Genomic DNA, 25,364 nt, shown 5'->3' with positions numbered 1-25,364 from the left:
GTGGTGGTTCAACAGCACTGGTTTAGAATGGCAGTCAGTCGGGCATATAGTATTTGGTGATATCTTAAATAATTTTATATGCATGAGCTAGCATTTAAAGACAATTGCTGCAGCTTGCCCCGTGTGTCAGCCTGAGAAGCACAGTTAATGCCCACATACATCATTTTTAAAAAGGGTTCTAAACTGTGCACAACTGTTTGTATGTGTGCCGAAATGTTAACGCTAACATGCAGGGCTATTTTTATTAGTTGCTTGCAAGTTTGATTTTATGTCAGTGAATGAAGTCTACACACACAAATACACATATGACTAACCCTGTTCACAAGCAGCGCTGACTTTTTGTCAGACCCCTCATCCAAACAGCATCAGATGTGACTTCCTTAAAACCGCAGCAATTGCCTAGGGTGAAGTGGATCAGAGTAATGGTTGTGCAGAACAGAAAGACATGCACACAACTCTTTATGCAGAGAGCACCCTGATTAAACCGATGTCCCTTCAAGAGTAGCTTCCATCTTTCTTGAGAACCCCTCACCCAGTGAACATGAGTAAGCGGCTGAAGCCATTCATTTTAGCTACTTGCACATTACTGGAAGAAGATAAAAGCAGAAAATTTCTTTAAAGAGCATTTGCAAAGAGATTTAATTCAATTCAATTCAATTTTATTTATATAGCGCCAAATCACAACAAATGTCGCCTCAAGGCGCTTCATAGATACAGAGAAAAGCCCAACAATCATATGACCCCCTATGAGCAAGCACTTTGGCGACAGTGGGAAGGAAAAACTCCCTTTTAACAGGAAGAAACCTCCGGCAGAACCAGGCTCAGGGAGGGGCGGCCATCTGCTGCGACCGGTTAGGGTGAGAGAAGGAAGACAGGATAAAAGACATGCTGTGGAAGAGAGACAGAGATTAATAACAGATACGATTCAATACAGAGAGGTCTATTAACACATAGTGAGTGAGAAAGGTGACTGGAAAGGAAAAACTCAATGCATCATGGGAATCCCCCGGCAGCCTACATCTATTGCAGCATAACTAAGGGAGGATTCAGGGTCACCTGGTCCAGCCCTAACTATATGCTGTACAGTTGTAAATATGCTATTTACAACTGTACACTGCAGCACACTGGAAACTCAGAGAATCCACATCCTCAAACATACAGCACAACAAAGTTTGCATTCAGAAACACAAAGCAAATATTAATCAGCAGTAGACAAAATCCTTAAGACAAAGTGCTATAGTTTGGATGCAAAGGACAAAAATGAATAAACAAGGAGGACGTGGAAATCTTGTCAAATCAGGCTAATCAGTTCAAATAAAACTAAAAAGGCAATCAGGAAAAGGCATAATATGAAAGAATGACAGAAAAAAACCAATAACAGGAAACAGAGAGGAAAACAATCCCTGCCAGGGCAGCATGATTGTAATTAATCTAAGTTTGATTGTTCAGTTCAGCTTGATGTGTTTAATGTGGGGAAATTGTTTATGAGCATAGATTTGATTTATTAATTATGATTATAAATTTTATAGACTTTAAACTACGACTATGACACAACAACGACACATGTGGGACGTTTTTCACAAGAATTTCTTCATTTTGAACTAAATGTGAAATGTTTCACTTCTCAGCCCAGGTCTTGAATGCTGTTCAGAGTAAAACAGTGCATACAATTGTCTTTAACAACTTCTGAATAGACATGAAGCTGTCGAATTAAAGTCTCTTCTTTTTGCATCACTTTTTACAAAAATTTATAATGTATGTTGTAACTTTTTCCAGTGCACTTTAAGCCTTTTTGTCTTCCAATGTTTCATACTTCATTGTGCAACCCTTTGATCAGTATTTGTTGACTTTTTTTTTTGCTTGATAAATAAATCATCTTGATTGGAGGCTTTATGAGAGTTAATCACTGTTGACTTCTAGCCACTAGGGAGCGGCAGAAATGAGCTAAAAAGAGAAGGTTGCTGACTTCAAATTGGGTGGAGTTGTTAGCAAAGCTAACCATCTTGTAAATGACTCTGCTGACATGTAACATTATTTACAGCTGAAGGTGAATACCGTTTGTTTATCAGTAAACACATGTATACATATACATATGCTTTTTGGTACCTAAGGCAGTGTTGTGTTGATTCGTAGCAGAACAACTTATTGAATAAACTCTTTTAAATATTTTACATTTTTCTTGTATTATTGTACTTTGTCACTGGTCTATTGAAAAACTATATAGTTTGTCCCATTGCCGTTAGTTGAATATATGAAAAATGGCAAAATGACAAAGTTTGACAGCCATAAAAAAAAAAAATTTTCTCCAACAAAGAAATGATCAAAAAGCTATTAAAAATTTGGCATGGTGTGCAATTTGTCCTTAAAAAATTTGAGGATGAAGGCAGAACAAAAGCAGAGGATAAAAGAAGAAGTAGTAGCTCTAAGAAAGTATGCCATATTCCTAAAAGTATTCACACTCCTCCCTTCACACACATGTGAACTTGAATGACAGCCCATCCTAAATCCATAGGGTTTAATATAAAATATAATAAAATGTAATAAAACACCTTCAACTCTTCTGGGAAGGCTTTCCACAAGGTTCCACTGACTGTGGAATATTTAGTAGCGAGGAAATTCCAGGACTGCACTTGTTGCAGAGCAACCCATTCTTTCACAAATGTTTGGAGAAGGGACACAGATGTTTGAGTTTATACACCTGTCGTCATTAAAGTGATTGGAATACCCGAATTCAGCTATTTGGATGGGTAAGTGATTAATTTTGACAGTGTAGTGTATCTTTGTTTTGATTTTTGGTTCAAATCATCTTCAGGATGTAAGGGCATGTTGACTAGCAACAGCAGTAAAATCATACCTGGCAGGAAAAGACACAATGCAACACTTCAGTCATGGATTGGTCTCCCAAGAACAACATTGAAGCCTCAAGCCATTAAAATATTAAATAATATTAAAAGTATTTTGTTTGCTTGTTTGTTTTTTGATTATTTAGAGCACGTCCAAATGCATTTTGTCTGAAATGTGCTGCATAAATATGTTTACTTTCCTCTTAGTTATTGTTGGAAAAAGAATGCAAGTGAAAACAATCTGACACAAATTTAAATCAGCAGATCAGACCAGGGATCAACTGTTTTTTATTTCCTATCTCTGAAGTAATATCGCACTACTCCTAAGAGATAATACTATTACTTAAGCCACAAAATATAATAATGACAATATTAAAATACTATATGCACTCATTTTTTCCCCTTTTTTGTTGCAGCTCTGTTTCATTGCATTTGTCATTTTTATTCTAAGGTGGAGGGTACAGCCTCCAGTAAATGTGTTACATCCTCCTGACAGCGGGTGGTGTATCCCAGCTTAAATGCTGACACCAACAAGAGGGACACATCAGCTGCTGGTGAGAGCTTCATTTGTCTGCTCAAAGCTTTGCAACAGCTATCATGCAACTGAGACGACTGGAAGCTGCAGTCATATTTGGTGAGTTTAAGCCGAACCATTACCATAAAATTACAGATTTCTGATAGAACAAACAAACAAATTGATTAGTGTTATTGTATGTTTTTGTGCTATAAAATTAGCATTACTAGAAGTGTTTCATGTCTTGTAGTTTGTACCACATGTATAGTCAAAGCGTAGCTACAGTTAGTCATGTGAGACATTAACATTTAATTTTTGAATCTCCCTTTTCATATAAAACCTCAAAAATAAGCCAAAACTTATCTCCGTGAAATAAATCCACATAAAAACCAATGACAAAGTAAATAAATTCTTAAAGTCTGCTTGTATTTCAGTGATTATTGCTCCTCAGATTTCATCGCTGGCTTCTGAGTGTTTGGCTGCTGTGAAAATCTGCATGTCAGATTTATGCAAGCGTGAACAGGCATTTTATGACGGCATCTGTGAAGGTAAAAAAAAAACACTTTTCCATTATATTGTTATTATTACCAAGGGTTGAGACACATATTACGTAAAGTAATTACGTAAAATATTACGTAAAGTGATTACATTTCCTGAGGAAATGTAATCACTTTACGTAGCAAATGAGACTATTCGACTGAATTGCTTTTCATGGAAAATGGCTAAAATGTAATAAGTGAGGAAACAGCCCGAAGCAAAATGTATATAACAAAATAAAGTGACAATAAATCACTTTTCTGATGCCTTTAATGCACACAGTATGTCTGTTTTGACATCGAAATCCTCCATTATTACACTGAATTTGATATACCAGCCTATATCGGGATACATAACCAGACATCACGAGGAAAACTGTCAGAGCAGCAGGCACATAGAAAACACCTGTTGCTCAAACAAGACCTTGCTCACTTATGGAAAATCCTGTTTTTCCACCTTCCTCTTATGTTTCTGTCATTCAAGATGGAGGGTGCCAAATAAAAGGCTCAGAGGTCTGTAACATGACCATCCAGACAATACTGCACCAATTTCCTTCTCTGCCAGGGTGCGTGTGTGCCTGGGAGGAGGAGCTTTGTGATTCTATACAAGTGCTGGCCACACAATGCCACCAAAAGCCAGGTGCGGTATTCTCAGAAGTCTCTACGATAAGCATTTAGATGTGAAATTACGTTTTTGTTTGCCAAAGGTGGACAATTATTGCACTACAAAATGACTGTTAAGAGGATCTTTAATGTGCCTTTGTTGGTGGGAGAGATAATCATGTTGATTATTTGAACAGCAGTTCAGCTCATGAGGAGTGCAGTAATGGATTGGCAGTCAAGCACTTTATTAAACTACGGTAATTATATTTTATTATGCTAATCTCAGATGAAATCTAGTGAAGATGAGTCAAAACTGGCGAAACCCATTCACTACCTTTCTCTCTCTTTGTTTTTTAGTATATGATGGTGCCGGATCATGTTTGGATCAATTTAGGGCTTGTCTCAGCGATTCAGTTTGCAACAGGTACCTGGCTCCTATGCTCCAAGCCTGTAAGTCAGGCCAGTGCAATGATGAAGGGTGTCAGCAGGAAACTCTGCGGTTCTACAGGAACGTACCCCAAAATGTTGCAGAGATGCTGGTCATGTGCGAGTGTGAAGCTTCAGATCAGAGCTGTCTGAGCATGAAAACTGAATTGCACAGTGGCACCTGTGGAGATGAGATCCGGGTCTGTCAGCGTGTACTTAACCAGTGCACTGAGGAAAGTAACTGCAGGTATGCTGTTCTGTCCTCAGATGTTTTTGTTTTTTTTGTTGTTGTCTTTTTCAGGATTATTGTACAAATGCTATTATTATTAAATGCACGTTCGGGGATGAAACCGCCAAATCAGATGCAAATTCATTGTTTGCACAATGATGAAATGTATGAGCAGCATCTGGCGGATGAGATTGCTGGAGGGAATAACAAAAGCTGATAGGAACATTGTTGTGCGAGGCATGCGGGGAGGAGAAAAAAGGTGTCTTGTGTATAGGCTATGCAGCAGGAAGGAAGCACTTTAAAATGCAAGGAAGGGATTCAGTCAACAAACTAACAATCACTAAATTGGAGAAGGAAAAATAGCGTTCATCATTCGAGAGTCCTTTCCAGCCTTAAAAAGGCTGTGAGTGAACGAGTGAGTGATACTGGAAATGAGTGTATAAAATAATGCCAGCTCACTGCTAGTAACAGAAAAGAAGAAGTCTGCAGAGGTGGTACAATAGTTGAATACGTAACTACCAACACTGAGCCAGACACAGAAATAACAAAATGTGAATTTTCAACCTTTAAGTGAACAATGAAGAAGAACTCAAGCTGAGGTAGTCCAGTATAGGGCCGCATTAGTGTACAGTAGCACTCCTAACCGAAATCCTTTTACATTGTCCTGTTTGTCCTTTTAACACATACATGGCAGCAAGCTTTCATAGAGAGTGCCAAGTGCTGGTCCAGCCATTAGGAGCAATTTGTGGTTCAGTGTCTTCTTCAAGTGGATGCCCTCCTCACTTGTCCATACTCGAGCTGATTTCATTATGGAAACCTAGATTTTCAGGTTATAGTGCCATCAAATCCAATGCTGTTTCTTTTTTTTTAATGGCCATTTTTTAAGACCACATCTCCAATTACTATCTAATAAAAATTTTCAGAAACCACTTTACACGTAGACTGCAGCCTTTTATATTCCAAGTTCCACCTGTGTGATTGGTGCACTTTTCCCGCTGCCATTTTTAATGTAATTCCATAAATATATGTGAAATGATCATGAAGTAATATGTACAATCTACCATAACACATAAACATCTATAAATCACAGCACCCACTCATTCCACATAACACACATTTTCTCTGTATTAACAGGGGCTTATTAGAAAAATTTCAAGCCAATTGTTGGAGTCCTGAAGAAGCCCAGTGCATTGACAGTGACCTCCCAAGAGATGAATGCTTCACCCAGATGGATCCAGAGCTCATCCTTGGTGCAGACGCTGAATGCAAAAGGGCCTTCGTGGCTACTTTAGGCACAGTGCTTCACCATCCTTGTACATGTAAAAGACTCTACAATGACGATCTTCTGACATGCAGCATGATTCACGACGTGCTTCACAATAGATCACGCTTCAGTGAGTATCTTTTTTTTTTTCTAACCAGGCATTTTTAAATGTAACAATCATTTTTCCTGGAAAGATTGTAAATTATTTTTATTTGTATTTCAGTGGCATCTTCAGAAACAATCATTCGCCCCTCTAAACCTCCACAGACCATTGAATCAGATCATGCTTATGCTTGGTTACAAGGTAAATTTGCATTCAAGAATTAACTCTTAATGCTAATCATAGTATGATTCACATGAATTTAAATTATCAAAACAATTTTTGAGTGGGTTTGGAGATGGAATATTTTGTCTTTCCAGATTATCTTCTGTATGTTGTTGCAACCATCCTGCTTGCTGGTGTCATATTGATGCCTCTGGTTATTGTCAGTAAAAAATGGTAAGCATCGATGTTGAATCAATGTTAAGTCGCTTTATCAAAATATTATGTATAATTTACTTTTATTTCTGTTTCCTTGTAGGATCTCGAGAAAGAGAGATAAAACAAAATTTCACCATCCACAGAAAAACAACTGTGTCGTTATTCTCTGATGTTTATTCCTCTTCCCACTGAATAAAATAATCATCATTTTTTCTCTTTTAACTCAAGATCACAGCTGAATAGATTCGTGAGGTTCCTTTGAGTTTGCTGCACATGCAGTCATCTCCTATTTTTTTTGCTGTAATAGGTAATAGTTTATTAAGAAAATAACTAAATTGAGAATGCTTTAAAACACTGTCATCGATAGCCAAATGAATATTGTTGTAATCATCCTTTGTAAAGGTCTCCAAAGCACACTTTGTTTTTCAAAGTACTTGGTAGGTGATTGATGAGTTTGACATGAGGGCTCTGTGGGAGTCATACAATCTGTACAAGGACTGATTGTTCTTCTTGCTGTAGTTCAGAAACTCTAGGTCTAGAGTTGCTGTATGTTTGAAGCACTTGTCACACTGCCCAGTGGTGTTACTTGATTGATAAGACTATAAGAAGCTTTTGCACAATCTTGTGAAGTAGCATTGTTTAGTTCTTCTGTAGTGCACCCTTAATCTTTGTGTTGTTGCAAACAGTGATCTTGTGCTGCTTTATTAAAGAACGTATTGTATATTTGTAGATACAACCTTTATGTTTAAAGTTAATTGAAAAGATTTTGTTGTTAATCTTTCACACCGAGACTTATTATAGAAAAAAACAACAGATCTGACAAGTTTAAGATTGCTTTAAGTTATAACTTCAAGTGTGATGATTTATTTGTGCTCTGCTCACTCTTGTGCTCTGTTCCTCTCTATCTGATAATAAACTTCCCACTGAAAGCATCAAAATGCTACATTTTACGTGAAGATTTCTTTAAAAGGAGCTTTTAAAGAAAAACTTCAAAATCAGAATTTAAAATCATTTGTCATTTTTTTTATAGTTCCAGTCAGTGTGCGTGAAAGCCCCCCAAAAAAGGCCTTCAACCTGAAGCAGTGAACACAAAAAGATTTGTTTTTCTTTTATTAGTTCATAGACAGCTATCGAGAAAGCCCTGTCAGCATAGTCCACTTAGTCCTGGAATCAGGGACAGAGTGGAGCCTTTGGTCAGGTGATGTCTGATATAAAAACAGGAGAAGTAGAAAGGGAGGACAACCCTATTCACACCTTTGTGCACAAACAGCAGGGGAGAGGCACTGATGGGAGTTATCTGTATTGACCTGTAAACACACTTACTTTAGCATTTGGAGACAGGGTAACGAGGTCTGAGTGGTGGCAAAAGAGAAGCAATTGCAGCAATCAAGATGAGTGGATTTGCTTCACTTTAATTGGGCCAAAGACACCAAATTGTTTTTGTCACTGGAGCTGATCTAACCCTGATTCACTGATCTGCTCTGTTTTATACGATTGAGCTATAGGTGAGTATTTCTGGACTCTTCAAAGATTTGAAGTTCTGTCCAATAGTCAAATTAAAGGTCAGTGTGGATAAATATGATTAATGTTTTAACCCATGACTTAATTCTTTTTTCTATCATGTTAAGCACACACAACATACAGTCTGATCTTTTGTGTGGAGGGCTCTGTGTCTGTGAGGAAAATGAACAACCATGTCTGGAAATCTATATATTTGAAAGGATGCAACAGTAGATACAGCGATAAATCCAAACACATGCTGAAAAGTTCCCAGCTGGTTTGAAGGCAGGGATTTTTGTTGGACAGGAAAAGTTGATTGGGAGGTAAAGAAGGCTTTTTTCAGGAAAACAGGACAAAACTGAACTAAACACTAAACAGTGAGCTAAACATGTTCATTCACAGGCAAACACTGGATTGGTGGGACTATTTATATACTTGGGCCTAATTTCAGATGTAGGAGATAATAAAGTACAAAACCTTCACTACCGTACTTACGTAGAACTTTCAGGCGTCTGTATTTTACTTTAAATTTTGATGTTTTTGTACAAATCTTTACTTTTTAATTCTTACATTTTCAAAATGGGGCTGGGATTATTTCTGTCACTGCTTGCTTTCAAACATCAAAACAATTTGAACCTAAATCGAGTGGAAAATAACATAAAAGACAATTCTGTTGGTGTGTGTCTATTGCATGTGCTTATCTCACACAAAGGGATGGAAGACAGAAAAACACATCATCTAGCCATCATTTCTAGGACTATGCTCAGGTTTTAGACTGAGTTTTAATGTGGCAGGTGATTTTAAATGCTACGTTTCCAACAGCTAAACAAATATTAGCAAACAGACAAACTGTTTCTGCACAGTTTGTCACACAGTGTGTTGCTAGCTAAAGGCACAGCTGCTCTATTTCCCAGGGAGAGAAAACGTGGGAGATAACTTCACTCAGAGATGGAGAAAGGATAAGGAAGGATAGGAAGAAAAAGGTTATTTTTAAAGCTGAGGACTGCTCTGTGACATTTGATATACTATATAATTTTACTAAAGCTTACATTTTAAAGGTTTGGTTCATTTTATAGTTTATCAAACAGATATTGATCACATGAAAATATCTGGCAGTTTAATGCAGGGTTAGTTCACCAGAGTATGCTGTACTCTGGTGAAGTTTAGTGATGCAGAGTGACTGTGGTGATCACAATCAACCTTAGGTTATATCACAGGCAGCAGACATCAAAATAAATTTTAAGCTGGTGGTGCAGCTTGGATTCATTCACTGACTTTCACATTTATATTAGCTTTATACAGTCTAGTGGTGGGCATTAGCTGTGATAGTTCATGTAACATCTGCTTATATCTTCTTGAATTAGAATCACAAAGAGAGGAAGCAGCACATACCATGTGTTTAAAATCTATTTGTGCTGATAGCAGAAACTACTGGGTCTTATTTCTATCCACTTCAGCTGGTCTTAGAGTCCCCCCCAGAGCAAACAGAGCAATTTTTTTTGCTTTGTTTTCTTCATGTTTGTGCTACATAACAGCAGATATAAATTTGATTAAAATTAGAATTGGAATTTAATATAAAGATTGTATTCCTTTATATCGGTGTTATTTTATTATGATATCAATAATGACATGAGGCTCAAAGCATAAGGGAGCTAAAAACAATTGATAAACTCAAACAATGAGTGGAAAATAAATACCAAGAATCAGAGCCTTGTCTAAACAGGCGTCCACAATTCGATGAAAACTAGAAAAGAACCCCATCATAGTAAAACTAAAGCTCAGCCAACTAGAATAATGGAAACATGAACCAAAACACAGGCTTGCAAGACTAGAAAAAACATGAAGTAATTGTAGAAATCAAAGACTCAACAATATCACAAAACATCAAAGCCACTATTAGAATAATAAAGAGATCAAATCAGGAATCCAAAACATGAAACACTACAACAATCAAATCTACGAATCCACAATTTATATCTACAAAAACTCTGGGACCATGACAGTAATTTATTTTTTATTTCTCATCTTCCACTTTTTGCTTTGCATGACAAAAACTGACCCAAATTATTGGCTGTTTAAGCCTTTCATCTTTCAAAAGATTTTTATATGATCTTAATATTACAAAATTTCACTTACACGGTTGATAATTATGGGATTGAAGCTATCTGATTCCCCTCTTTCTATGTATTTTCCCCAAGACACATCACTGCACATGACTGATAGATCTAGGAAAACAAAGGTCAGAACTAAGAGCCTCTTTGGAGCCATGTGGCCAGTAGAGGGCCCCAAAAGGGTGTAAAATGTCTCACTAAAGTTGTTGTTTGCCATTAAAAGATAACATAAAGTAAACAAACAAACAAAAAACACTCACAAGGGCGAGAACAGCATTGAGGGTAAAGTTGTGGTGCTATTTTAGGTACTACTGTGTTAGTAGCATAACTTAAGCTTCTTGGCTCGCTTGTAGCTACTACCACGACTATGTTCTGTGAGTTTTTGGCTCATAAAAGTGAGAGTCAAATACATTTAATAAGGGCCTTTAATAAGTGTTTACTGTGTTTATAAGGCACAGCTCTGTTAAAATGCATTTACACAAATAAAAACTGTAGATACCAAATCTCCAGCAATGTATGGACAATGGCTACTGTTTACCTGGGTATACTGGGGAATATGAATGCACAGTCAACTATCCAGGTAAGCCAGGTTTAATATTAATATTGGAAAAAAAATCTATTGTCAATAAATATTGTTTGTTTGATCATCGGTCATTTCTTAGAGATGGAAACTGTTTTAAACAGACTGTAGTGGGAGCACTGGGTATCAGGTGTGACTAAATGTGGTTCACATGGTTCACAGGCAGAATTTTGCTTGGGGGTGGAGACAGGTCAGGACTGAGTCTGTGTGCAACTGCACATGAATGCATAATTTTCTTTTTTGTTACGTGATTAAGATGGACCGCCATGGGCAGACAATTATCACATTTTAATACGCTTATGCAAATCCAACATCTATTCATTAGTGTGGAGTGCTTTCTTTTCTTTCCCAGTTGGCATCATGCTGGCATCCTAATTAGTCAGATTTTTGAAAATAGGGATGTAAGGTGAATGCAATTAAGCCGTAGGAAAGAAAGCCAGAGGAACAGGACAGAAGAGCTAACAACAGATTTTTTTTATTCTTTACTTTCTGATTCACAGATTGCACAGCAGGGTGTAAACATGACAAAAAATGAAAGGACATTTGACTTTACAGAGACAATTGTCTCAGAAAGTAGTTTATGTCATGGTAAAATTCTAAAATACAAAAAAAAAGACTATAAAGAGGAACTTTTTAAGGGATCTTTGGCAAACCTGATGGCAAAAACTCCTCTGTGTCTCCTTTAAAATGCTATCTTTGTGGTAATTTGAGAGTTGTCTTATTTTGAATTATTTATACAAGCTCACAGGAAATTGCAAAAGGTCTTCAGAGAAGCAAAGTGCATATGGAGGTACTCATACACGTAGGATTATAATACGCTGTTACATAATTTTATAAGGCCACTGATCAATGCAAACAAATAAAATCATAAGATAATAAATTATCAAGCCGTCAACACAAACCTCAATCACAAATGAATACATTTCCTCTTGATAATTACCAGCTTCCTGTCACTTTCCATTCAGTGTGGTTGACGCTTGCTTTTGTTATATCAAAAATTGTGTAGAGCAAAAACTAAGCCAAGAAAGATGCACGTGTTCAGCAGATTATAAAGGTACTCAGACGGCAAATATAGACTGGAAATGAACAATAAAGTAAAAAAATAATAAAAATGAGATAGTTTTCAATATTATTTAGGTGACATACAAGAGATACATGGAACAATGTAGTTCAAATACAGACAGATAGGCAACAAATCTGAAGGCAGCAACAATGGGGAAGCACTTTAAAGGGAACAGACTAAAATATTTAAAGACGTTCCATTACAGAGACGCATCACAGCAGGCCGTGCTTCTTGCTTGGGCAACCTTGGAGTTTGTCTTGCGAGATAAAGCACTGCAGATGAAGGAACCAGCCTCTATGACTTTGGCAATGTTCACACCCTGCAAAAACATTCCAGCATCAGTAAAAGTGCAATTAATATAATACGAGCAAGACAAACAAGAAATGGCAAGTTTAAGGTTTTCTCACTGAAATTAAAAGAAGATGTGTAACATGTGTGACAGAAAATTAACCCGCAGTGAACCTTTTCTACCAGCAGGGGTAGGAATTGTTAAATAAATTGTTCCTGAGAAGTGTGTGCAACACCACAGTCTTGCACAAGTTATGTATAACCACTAATATGATCAAATAAACTGTTACAGGGCAGTATGTTTGCAGAACGATGTGTTTATGTGAATGAGCTCTGAAAGATTGTATAACTTTGGTTTTGTTGAGATTAGACACAAGTGTACATACAAACCAGACAGCGAAGTCATACTTACTGTTTCAATGCCCATGCCATGAAGCATGTAGAGAACATCCTCAGTGGAAACATTGCCAGATGAACCCTGAGCGTAAGGGCATCCTCCCAGGCCAGCTACTGCCGAATCCACCACAGAGACCCCCATCTGCAAGGACAAACAACAGAGGCATTCGGCAAATCCGTGAAAGACTTTATGTCAGGTAAAATTCAAAAACAAAGATCTTTGTTCTATTGTGTTGTTCTGCCTGGTGCCGCGCACCTTGCCAGGCCTGTGGTTGTGTTTTACAGCTGTTTCTGAGAACCGTGGGCTTAAGGCTTGAAGATGAGTGGGCACAGAATGGCTTAGTCATCCTCTTTGTCAGCTCAAACCACTAGCACCACATAATTATGGCCTTGTTCATATGACAGGAATATTATAAAGGCTGAGCAGAACATTTCATATGTTTCTGATTGTCCTGGTTACTCATGTTTTTACAGCACAACTCTGCTCTTCACCATAGGGATTCACTTTCTTGCCACATCGAGAAGACATTTTTTTTCTCTTGGCCGCTTAGTGTCCAATCAAACTGTGCCAATAAACTTAATGCATTTGTACACAAATGGACATGTGCTACAAAAAAAATCATTAATGGCAAACTATTTCGCTGATCTCCTTGATTACAAATGTTTTTGCTTTCTAAGGGCCTCTTTGTTTACAGGAATGTAAGAATATACAAGAGATAAAATTCAAGTTGTGTACTCTACTGCGTTTTTCTTTTTCTTTTCTTTTTTTTTGGCTCACCAGCGCTCACGACAAACATTACTGCTGAAATTTGTGGGAAAGTTTTTCCTTTTTTTACTGCCGACGATAGCGAGCGCCTGGCCTCCATATGAAAATTAATGATGCGTTTTCAGTTGTTCTTCTCAATCCATTGCTTTTGTTGGACAGCTTTCCCAACATTATAAAAGGCTGCCCAGGAAACAGTACTCCGGTTCTTTTGTTGCAGCTCAATGTTGACATTAAAATTTACAGAAGGACATTTTACTCTTTCTCTGAATGCACATATTACTCAAAGACACACAGTCACAGTTCTTGCCATGGATGTGCACGACCCAGTCATGAATAAAACCTTTGTTTTCACACCAAGACAGGCCTTCAGTTTTCAGAGTCATTATGGACTAAGGTCTTGGGATGTTTTCCACATGTCCCTGGGATTGTCATGAGAATATTAAAGATGTTTTCCAGCTTCCGCGGTAGAACCAGATGTCAGAGGATCCTACAGTGAGACAAAATTAACACACTGATCCTCTCAGTGGCACTGGGTCATGAAGGACTGGTACCCCACAGAGCAGGACCAAGCAAGTTAAATTAAAAGAATCTCTATTGCTTTTTTGGAACAATGATGCTAATTGGTTGCTTTTCCTCCAGACAAGAACCTACTTCTTTCAGGGGGCTGTCTGAGCCAGCCGTAATTGCTGTTTATGTTGGCAAGGGAAGAGGAGGAGGTGGGTAGAAGGAGGAGGAGATCTACTCTGGTGTGTGCAGTGCACGAGATTTCCAGACCTTGGTTAAAGCCAGAGCAGGATATTGTACTAGGCAGAATTTTTTGTAGTATAAACACAGAGTTGTAATCTGCCATGCCAATCCTCTCGCTTCTAGCTATAAGGTCACAGGTCTTCAGCGTACTGTTTCCGAGAGGAACAGAACAAACCCTTTCAGCAGCGTGCCCCGTACCCCTGGACACTAATCACGCAGGAACTGGTGGTCAGCAGCTCGGGCTTGCCAATGCTCAGTTAGGTTCACACTACCCAGAAACCAGATGTGTGCTCAGTGTTAAAAAGCCATACTGAGTGAGCTGCGGCTATATAAAAACAATGCATTCCTGGGTAAAGACACAGAGCATTTCAAACTTGCATGATTTGGGATAAGCTTGTTTACATTCTGCGCTCTGAGTGGACAAGGCTGAAGATGGACAAGCTCCCATTTTGGTTTTATAACTGCGTCACAGAGCGAGCGAAAGAAAGAGTGTGCATTCAGCGAAGGACACGAAGCAATGATGCTTCACCCACAACTACATAAACTGGAAGGCTGACAGAAACTGTCACGGATCCCGTGCTGACACTTATATCACTTCTTTCGGGGAGCCCGTTAAATAAGGGAGCGAACAGCGACAGCAAAAGGCAAACAAGCACTTAAAGAATAAATAAATCACATTTTACTTTATCATTTCCAAAAGAAAATAAAGTTTGACTAATGTGATGTGACAAAATATAAAGTTATTCAACTTTAATATGCAATCCTATTTTTAATATAATGTAAATGAATACTAAAAATACTACTACTACTAATAATAATAATACTATAACATATTTATCACCTTAAAACATGAATTTGGTTGGAATTGAAGAAAAAAATACAAGAAAATAAATTCAGAGATAATCCGTTTTCTAGGAATTTATTTACTTGCTAATTAAATTATTTATTGATTTTGAATAATAAACATTTATATTTCAGCTCTTCATCTGTTTTTATTTATTTTGTATAACAGCAATCTTCCCAGGGGCTGCAGATGAAAATGAGCTTTTTGACACATTTATTACATCAGTGTTGCTTCCTTTATATACATGTTAAAAGCAGTAAAATAAAGCCTAAGAATACAGAAAAAAGAAAAATAAATGTTCTTTTACTGTTATTTTGTCCTTTTGTGGGTTTATGTGGGTTTTACGGTTGTCTTTTAAATATATATTCCAGTATGTCACAAGGGCTCATTTTAAAAAAAGTTAATAATCTATAATAAATATTTTCTAGTTTAGCTGAAATTGATTTTACTTGTTTACTCAACAGAAAGTATTATCGGTGGCTTTGATTCAGAGCGGATTTCACTCTTTGAAATAGCAAATCACCAGTCACAAGATAAAATGATCCTTTATAACTTCTACCATTCAGTCAAAGAAGCCAACATAAAGTTGCACTAAAGTTATCAACACACTGCTCAACACAGCTACCAGGTAACTGGATGTTAGTAAAATATGTTAGTAAACTAAGGCTGAACAGAGTCTCATGTATGGAGACAAAAGAAAATACTGCAGATGGATGTTATTGTCAGTAGAGATCTCTAGTGTGAGCCCAGACAGGTTATACTGTATTCCCCAGCTGCAGTAGTACACAATACACCAAAATTGCAGGTAAGATTAAATAATTTTCCTTGCCAAGCCTGTGAAATCTAAGTACATACATTGTCATTGTGTGACCTGCCAGGGTAGGTTTGTAACAAAGTCCCCCTAGACCTCCTGAAAAAAGGTACAAAGACTAAGGAATGTCTTTATCGGGAACAAAAGAGGTGACTCAGGGCTGACAGCACTGGGGGAATTCATTTCTCTCCCAGTTGGTGGTGTGGAGTTCTGGCACACAGTAATGAAAAACTATGATAAAATCTTTAATTTCCTACTTGTTTATGGGTGAGCAAATGGTGAGCTAAATATCCCTGGCTGCTATTATTTCTTGTGGCCATGGGGCAGCTGCGATGAATCATTGTAAATATGATCCACGCAGGAATTTCACCATCTCTCTGTACTTTTTCAAAGCCATTCAGAATCAGATTTAACCTTAAAAATATTTGCTTCTTTACATGACATGGATCAGCTGCCTTTCTGAACAATGTTTGACCATAAATTGTACCAGAGAAGTACAATATTAGATTAATTCCATCATAATTATTAGAAGGGATAAGTGTTCAACTGCAAGTTTCACAACGGAACAACAGTTTCTTTAGTGGATGTGTAACATTAGTGAATTAATGAATGATTTCATTTACACATTACATTTGCAGTCATACAGTGATTTGTGCAAACTGAAGTATAAATACTATACTAACAATGTTTACAGACGAGTAAAATAAAGTACTTGAGTAGACATCTCTAGAGCTGCGTCTGCAGCTGCAGCACCATTCATCACATGCTCACCGTAGAGCAAATGAAAGGATCATTTTCCACTGGCCTTTAAGCACGCCATTGTCAGAAAGTTCAACAGCCAAGCGGCAGACGAGCTAGAAGCCCCCCCCCCCCCCCCCCCCCCCCTCCAGGGCCCTTCGATCCACCTAGCTCTCAGTCGCTTTGTCCAATAGACACTGAATAGGTGAGCCTTTGTGCTGACCCCCTCACATCTGTTGACCCACCCAGCCCCCAGTGTGCTTCCTCCTCTGTGGTGACAATGCGCTCCAGTAAAACTGATACAGCCCTGCCTGCATTGCCTCTGTTTTATGTTTGGATATATGTCAGGTTTACTGGCTCGCAACAGGCAAAGTGGTGACAAATGCCCCCACGACAGCTCCTTCACAAAGATTCACAACCCAAATGCACTTACAGAGTGTATACCTTTAACTGTACAATACATATTGTTAAGTTCATTAAGATTCTGGGATTTTTTTTTCTTTTTGAAGGCAGTTTGTGAATCATCTTGCTTTGTGGGGAAGCTTAGATCATGTTTCTTAATGCCGATTTTCCTCGTTGACTGATGGTTTCTGGTTCTCTGTGTGTCCCATTGTAGTCTACACATACATAACAGAGAACACATTCATCATGCCATAGACTGACAGACTGTCATTAAAGCTCAGGCACATATGTGCGCTTTTTAAAAAGTAAAAAAAGAAGAAGTATTTTTTTAAGCTCTGAAATACTCTAAAATAAAAGTTTGCAATAAAAAGTTTTACATCATTTTAAAGTGGCATATATGGCCAAAATAACTATACATCAGTCTTATTGATATATTACATTATTTGGCTTCCTTTTTCCTGACTCCAGCGGAAAATAAAAACAATTTTTCCTTTTCTCGTTGCAAAGAAAGGACACTGTATTTCAATGGACTGTAGCATGTGAGCTGAAAAGTGTCTAAAAAGATGGATTGGGAGAAGCTTAACAAATGATGCTTCCCAGCAGGGATAATGATTTAAATCAACCTAAAAAAAACAAAGACCTGTGATCTCTATGCTGCTGGCAGAAAGTTGAATGATATCCTGGAACAAGAATCACCACCTCTATTTTGCCTCCACATCTGGTTGCTCCTCTTCATGTCATCATGAGTAACTACATTGATTTATGCAAAGGCCGGGCATTTATCCATAATCGGTCTGTGGTTCTCCACGAGAACATTCATATTCTTCACAGGGAGAGGGATGTGCATGTGAAGGCAAAGGTACCCCAAATCCACTGGGAAAGCAGAAAGTAAAGCTGTCAGACAATTTAACATGAGAGGATATGGGGATCAAGAGGATGATGCATTGCTGTCTTGTGCTTGTCCAAAAGGAGAATCTACACTACAAACTACGGCAAGAGGGCTTCCTCTTCTAACTTTACCAGCATTTGTAAGCTTAACACAGACCTCTCCACTTAGCACCTTTTATGTCTCTCCCACAAGAATCAGAAGGTTTTTGTCTCACAACAGAAGTGTGGGCACATCTGTCCTCCCAGAGTTGTCAGGCTTTATATTATCCCTTTATTCATTTGGATCTTTGAACTGTTTTACCTTTCTGCTTATTCAGAGACCTCCATACCCTCCAATCACACCAACAAATTAGCTGAACTGTGTCTGATTGCCTCTGTTTTTAAAGATCCCTCTCGGCTGCTTGTTAGGTTCAGAGAGTTTTTCCATAATTCACAGTTCCTACCCTATCCACCTTTCAATAGTCCTGGAACTAGTCTCCTTCCTTTATTGTCTTCCGTTAACAAACTAACTTCATTTACTTTTAAATGTTTGCTTTTAGTTTTTGACTGTTTGCTGTCATTATTAACGTCTTTTATGTCTAATCTTAGACTTATGAAATAGCTGCACAAAAGCTGGTTTACAAGACAGATGTAGGGCATTAAATAAGATAATCCTGTCATGTACTTCATGACAGATGGAGAATTAAGGATGCCTTACAGTGTCATTACAGAAACAAGCAAAACACTTCTCATCTATCCAGAGACAACTTCAATAATCACCAAAAATGAATTACAACACTAATTACATTAATGCATTCAGTAGGTTGTTCCTAGCACTGATTGTAAAAGTACTTAACTATATTATTCTATAATCCAATCCAGAGTCTATCTCATCGGACACAGGAACAAATACATTGAGTAATATGAACCCAACATTAAGGGTTCTTTTATTAAGATTTTATATAGACACTGTTTATAATGGACAATGGATGTATTAACCAGTTTTCACAATCACTGTTTGCATCGTTAAGCTACTCACATGCATGACTGTAATGAAGCTTGGAAACGTTCTGGAGTCACAAGCTGATCCTCAACAGGTGTCATCTGTTGCTTTTATCATCTAATAGTTCTCTAGTTAAACACACTAGACTGTCTATTTGATTTCTTTCAGATTTCCATCTGCTCTCTTTGTTTGTCAAGCTAACTGCTTTGACAAAGACTTTGCTGTACTTTCGACTTAAGAGCTCTTTCTGTCGCTACAGTACTCATAATATTAACAACTGCAGTAATAGCAATAACTATAAACAACAATGAATAATAAATCTAATCATCATTACATCATTAGCAATTTCTCGGATGGTTCTGAGATTACTGGCAGTACCACATCTTCTTATCTGGAGTACACTAAGAATGTTGGCAGTGCTTGCCCATAGGTGTCATGGCAATGAACCATTAAAACTTCTTGTTTTCTTGGAGATATTAATTATAGTAACAATAATAATAATATAAACAATAACGTAAGAAACCAAATCATCATAGGCAGAAGCATAAGTACTTTTGAGACTACTGGCCACACAATACCCGTGTTCTTACCTGGAGTGCAGTAAGGATGTTGGGCAGTGCTTGCCCATAGGTGTCATGGCAGTGAACTGCAAGCGCATTGATGGGCACGTCCTTCATCACCCTCTGCAGCATCTTAAGCATAGATCCTGGAGTACCAATACCAATGGTGTCTCCCAAGGAAATCTCATAGCAGCCCATTTCATATAATCTCTTTGCCACCTAAAAATAATAAAAAAATATAGAAAATGCTCTCTTTATAAGAGGATCACATAGTAAAAGAACTTTTTTTTTCAAATATAAGTACCATATTATGTTTGGTTAGGCAGTGAAATGGAAGAGAATATAAATGCTATATTTTACATTTCTTCAGTTAATTCAATCTGTGCTTACGGAAAGAATATGAACATTTATTGTGATTTTACATAAAGCAATGAACTGACAATAATTAGATTTGAGTTTTGACATATATATCAAAAAGCACTGACATCCACAAAATTAATTAATTCCACGAAAAACAAGTAAAAACAAAAAACAAAAAACAGAAAAACAAAACCAAAACAACATCTCAAGAAACGATTCCGTTTAGTTTAGATAATTTAAATAAATGAACAGACAGGTTTTAAAAGACCTGTAAGTGTAAAGAATAATCCTACCTCTGCCACTTTGGAAGGTTCAATGTGTCCCTCATGGGGACACCCAAGGGCACAAGAAACATACCTGAGAAGATAAAGTCAACAAGTATCATTATTTTGTCAGTTTCAGCAACTGACAAAAAAAAAAACGTCAAAAGCTGTTGAACATTTTCTATACTATAGTGTGCTCTTCAAAAAAAAAAAAGAATTGGGTCCAATGTGTCCAGAAGCCTATTAGTGCTTTGGTGTCCTTTATGGACAAAGCAGTTCATATAATTTAAAAAAAATCTCTCTCTCTTTCTCTCTCTCTCTCTACATATATATATATATATATATATATATATATATAAATTTCCATGTATGATAAAAGGCCCACATTAGTAAAAGTTAGCCTGTTTGGTTTACTTCATCTGGCCTCGTGGTTTACTAATGCATAGATACAGTCCTGGTGAACATCTGGAACTTTGCTATAACAGTATCATTACTGAACTGTGTGTTTTCTTCTATATAAAAACTGCAGTATGTTCAAATGCCCTGTTTTCCTATGGGGAAAAGTAAAAATCTGTGTGAAGCTCAGAAATCAAGGGAAATCTGAAATGTCTTTTCATTTTTGTAGCAGAGAATTAATAGCCAGAATACTAACCCTCGAACTGGAATTTGTCGCTTTTTGGCGGCGTTAATGACTTCCTCAAACCTCAGCATACTTTCATCAACAGAACAGTTAATATTTGTTTTACTGAAGGTTTCAGATGCCGACCCAAACACAGCCACTTCAGTAGCACCAGCTGCAACCTTAAATCACCAGAGAAAACAAACTTGTAAAACCATGTTCACTGTGAGTCACGCTAACGTAAGTGCAGGAACTATTTTAATAAAAACAATGTAGTGCCAACAGTTAACTCAAACTGACAAGCTTAAGTAAACATGATGAATTATATGAGTAAAGGTATATAGCACAGGTCATTACGCTGAAGTGAAAATTCATGCTTACAGCATCCTGAAAGCCTTGCAAGTTAGGTGTCAAAACAGGATATTGAACATTAGATGCTTTCTGGATTCCTCTGAGTACATCAGTGTGGTCTGCCATCTAAATAAAGGGAGGAAGATATATTAATTAGATGTTAAAGGTAATAACATAACAGACAATAACATAGGTAAGGTAATAACATAATAACATATTAACATGCTCCTGGGAATTCACAAATGCTTTCACACGTTTGAAGGCAGCATTAAAGATCAAATTAATTATCATTTTTCTCAGTACAAAAGGAGACACGTGTTAACGTCTGACTTTGTATCCAAGTAGTAAATAGGGGTACAATTTGATTGAGAAGGAGACTATAAAACGAATAAAATACCTTCTCCAAAACCATCTGCAGCTCCAACAAGAGGAGCAAGAAATAGGCCTAATAAATCACTCAGCATTCAACTGCAGTTCAAAAGGAAGAATTCTTACCTGTGGGACCCACTTTGAAGAGACAAAGCTGGTGGCCTCGATCACAGACAGGCCTGTTCCTGAGAGCATATCTATCAGCTGGATTTTCACCCCAGTTGGAACAATCTCCTGGGGAACAATGAAATTGAAATAGCTTATTCTGTATTTGAGTCCTCTCATGATACAGTTGGAGATGTAACAAGCAGATATAGGGCTTATTATTTTGCTGTGCTGCGTGTTATTTATACAGATAGCCATATTTGACATGATCAATCTTGCACTTGCTGAAAACTCTGAGATAGCTTCGCTATATGCCAAATTTCAGATAATATGTTGTAGAAATAAAATTACTTCCCCCCATTCAGTATAATCTCTAAATGGTAGGTAAAGAGAGTGAACTCAGTCAAAAGCTGTGCCATCTTTCCTATTCAATTTCAAAGAAAATGTGAAACATATGCTTCTAGCAATTATGGCACAAAACCCATATGTTATGAATTGTTATATGTATAGAAAAAAATGGGAGTTTCCAGGGAGGATTGTGTGTAGTATTAGGAAACAAAGGTACCCATAAATATAAATAAGGTTTGTAATTGTAATTGCAGAGTATACCTTTTCATTTTGAAGTCCATCTCTTGGCCCAACTTCAACAATTTTAACAAACTCTGGATAGGCATGTCCTGTAATTGTCTGGGAAAATATCAAATGGGGGGAAAAATACATAAATAAAAAGAGAAACACCGCTCAACAAGACACAGAACACGGAGAAGTCAGCCATCCTTTTACCGTGTGATGCTCCAGGTCATGTTATTTCTAACATGAATAACTTTCAACCTCAACCCAGCTGAAACTTTAGAACCCAAATATAAGCTTGCTATGTCATTAAGATGCAAACTCATGAGATGTGACACAGAGGAAAGGCTGGGAAGAAGGGTTAGAGTAACTCCACTAAAACCGCAAGGAATATTCTAAGGATCAAGGTATTTTTTTTCCTGGTCTCAACCTTATAATTTTAAAGAAAAAGACCCTTGTTGAACTAAATGCAAAACCTCAACAGACCTTAAAGATTACAATATGAACCTAGCAACAGTGATATTTAAGCAGAATGCAAAGACCACATATCTGACTATAGCCGTCAAAAATATCTATTTAAGTTTTTTCCAGTGGGGAGCAGTGAAACAAAGAAAGCTAACCAATATCCCAGCTTAACTCTTCTACAAGCAGGCCTGAAATGTGAAAGAATCCACTCAGTTTCAATTTTTAGTCTAATCTTTGTAAATTTTCAAGGGGTAAAGAGCTAATGTGTTATATCTATGGAAGATAGATATCAAATATTTATTCAAAACAAACTGAGCACACAGTACTGTGCTCAGAAATATACAGTACTGTGCAAAAGTGTCCAGCTACCCCTTGTTTCTTTATATTTTACTAGAAAAATGAAAAATAGATGCAGTTATTTGCTGAAATGTGTGCAAACATACATGGAAACAGTGTTTGTGCAATTCTAACAAGCTTGAATGTGAATGTTTGATTTGATCACCTTTATTCTTCAACACAGCTTTAACTCTTTTAGACAAGCTTTCTTGTAATTTATTTTAGTCTTCAGGAATAGTTCTCCAAGCTTCTTGAAGGACATTCAAAACCCTTCTTTGGATGTTGGCTGCTTTTTGTTTGAGTCTCTATCAAGATTATCCCACACTGCTTTGACTGCTTCAATAATGTTGAGGTCTCGGCTCTGGGGAGGCCCATCCATGGTTGATATTGTTCCACTGTGTGTTTTTCTATGCAGGTATGCTTTCACTGCACTGGCAGTGTATTTGGGATGATTGTCATTTTGAAAAACGAACATATTCCCGAATCAGACCCTTTCTAGGTGGTAAAGCAAGGTGGATTAAAATCTGATGGTACTTTTTTGGGTTTATAATTCAATTTTGACAAGATCCCAAACACCATTGGCCGAAATCCAGTCCCAAGCTATGACAGAGGATCCATCATGTTTTACAGATAGCTGGACAGGAGACAGGAGACAGGTACAACAGACTGTTGTACAGCCACTGTTCCACTGAGACTTCAGTGAACTGATAGATTAAGTATAGAGGCAGATGTATCTCTCAGTTCCTGTGTCAGTTCTTTTCCACATTTTATCCTGACTAATTAGATAAGAGGAGCAGATACTGTTTAACTACCATAGATAGTTTTTCTAGGTGTGACATTTCCTCTTTTATCCACTTGACTAGTTTCTTCATTTTTTTTAAGGCTACACTACACACCATGCAGAGTTTTAAGCTATAAGCTCTTTGGGAATCACCTTGTTGGTGCAAAATTACCATTTTAAGCCAGTCAAACATTGTTATCTTTGGCATTTTTATAGAGTCAACTACAGAAATTATAGCAAATTATGTGGCTTTGCAATGGGTGCTAGTAACAAAGTGCCTAAAGATAAAATTTAAAATTCGATCTTTACTAAGTTGTCTGTCATTTAATGCATGGCTCAGTGTTAAGTGGTGTAACAAACAAACAAAACATATTCCTCTGAAAATGGTTATGTATAAGGACTGGACTGAAAATGAGTGAAAAAGCAAACCAGAAGTTAAAAAATTACATAAAATACTGGCTCCTTGGAAACATAATATACAGAAACAAGAGTTGACTGAAGACTTTTGCACAGTACTGCATGTGGTTTAGCTTGCAATATCTTTAACTGTTATGAGTGAAATGTACGTTTTTTACAGATAGACATGAACTATTTGTAAAATATACTCATACTTTGGATTACAAAAACGTTATAAAGTAAAAGTGAAAATAAATTCGAAAATGCAGCAATAAAATCGAGCGGACTCTTTCACTTACACGACTTTTACCTCTGATAAGCTACAATACAACTGAAAATGAAGCCTGGGGCAGCTCATATTCTGTTGTATTTTATTCTATTCATATTCTATTGAGTGTATTTTATTACCCCAAACATTAATAATACGAACGTAATACTCTTTTTGAGAAAAAGGACCACGCATGTTCTTCTTCTTCTCTTTTTAACCACCTTAGTTACAGCAGCATCTGCGCTGTCATCGGTGGACTCGTGTTGTGCTCCTCTCTGTCATGAGGAAGTCATGTGGCCGAACATGTGCAGCTGATTAAAAACAAGGAAAACCGACGCCCACCTTGTCCTCCTGCAGCCAGCGTCTCAGCCACGGGTAGTCCTCGATGAGTTGCTCATAGCTCAGGCAGTGCTTCACTGTGGTGGGCACGTTACCCATCCGTGTGGCTGCTGCTCAGCCCGCTGCAGCTCCGTGTTCTCCGGGAATAACCTTCGCAGATCGCGGGAACTACCCAGAGCAAATTAATGTGTCGCATCCGTGTGCTAATGCAGGCCTGGATGGCGGAGGGCCTCGCTGCATGCAGAGATTAAATATGAGGATGGCTACTTACAGTAGAGGATGACTCAGCGGTTGTCATGACAACCACATCTCCTAAAGTGGGGGAAGGAGGCCAGAGAGCAAGAGAGGAAATTAAGCACAGAGGAGTATTTTCCTTTATTTTTAAGGAAAATAAATGAATGAAATAAAGAAAATAAAGGGCAGGAAAAGGTGCTTCCTTCAGCTTGAAGGCTGGTGATTTTTTTTCTTCTTAATTGATTCAACAAGTTCACATACACATTCACCTCCCTGTACTGCTGAGAATTGAAGGTTTCAGTGTAACAGCGTGCTTTGATTGATCTCCTGTGACCT

The 25,364-nt window shown here is 37.5% G+C and overlaps 2 protein-coding genes across 3 annotated transcripts; one reads left to right on the top strand and one right to left on the bottom strand.

The window, feature by feature from the left end:
- Window positions 1-3,052: 3,052 nt before the first annotated feature.
- Window positions 3,053-7,828, top strand: gfral (GDNF family receptor alpha like). 2 transcript variants are annotated; one of them, XM_085182128.1, is made up of 9 exons: window positions 3,053-3,477; window positions 3,792-3,905; window positions 4,378-4,533; window positions 4,697-4,753; window positions 4,854-5,169; window positions 6,286-6,545; window positions 6,639-6,719; window positions 6,836-6,914; window positions 6,997-7,828. In XM_085182128.1, exons 1-9 carry the CDS (start codon window positions 3,441-3,443, stop codon window positions 7,064-7,066), a joined length of 1,170 nt encoding a protein of 389 aa, XP_085038254.1. In that variant the 5' UTR covers window positions 3,053-3,440; the 3' UTR covers window positions 7,067-7,828. The 2 variants fall into 2 exon arrangements, with proteins under 2 accessions (XP_085038254.1, XP_085038253.1); XM_085182127.1 differs by having other exon boundaries at window positions 4,694-4,753.
- A 2,163-nt stretch (window positions 7,829-9,991) lies between these two features.
- Window positions 9,992-25,124, bottom strand: hmgcll1 (3-hydroxymethyl-3-methylglutaryl-CoA lyase like 1). Its single transcript, XM_085182804.1, has 9 exons — window positions 24,798-25,124; window positions 22,249-22,326; window positions 21,661-21,768; window positions 21,196-21,291; window positions 20,848-20,996; window positions 20,226-20,289; window positions 19,603-19,791; window positions 12,851-12,976; window positions 9,992-12,469 (listed from the first exon to the last, which is right to left on the bottom strand). Exons 1-9 carry the CDS (start codon window positions 24,891-24,893, stop codon window positions 12,350-12,352), a joined length of 1,026 nt encoding a protein of 341 aa, XP_085038930.1. The 5' UTR covers window positions 24,894-25,124; the 3' UTR covers window positions 9,992-12,349.
- Window positions 25,125-25,364: the final 240 nt, after the last annotated feature.

This window comes from Neolamprologus multifasciatus, chromosome 13 (assembly GCF_963576455.1).
Source record: "Neolamprologus multifasciatus chromosome 13, fNeoMul1.2, whole genome shotgun sequence".
Lineage (NCBI taxonomy): Eukaryota > Metazoa > Chordata > Actinopteri > Cichliformes > Cichlidae > Neolamprologus > Neolamprologus multifasciatus.
This window is presented reverse-complemented; position numbering and strand designations above follow the sequence as displayed.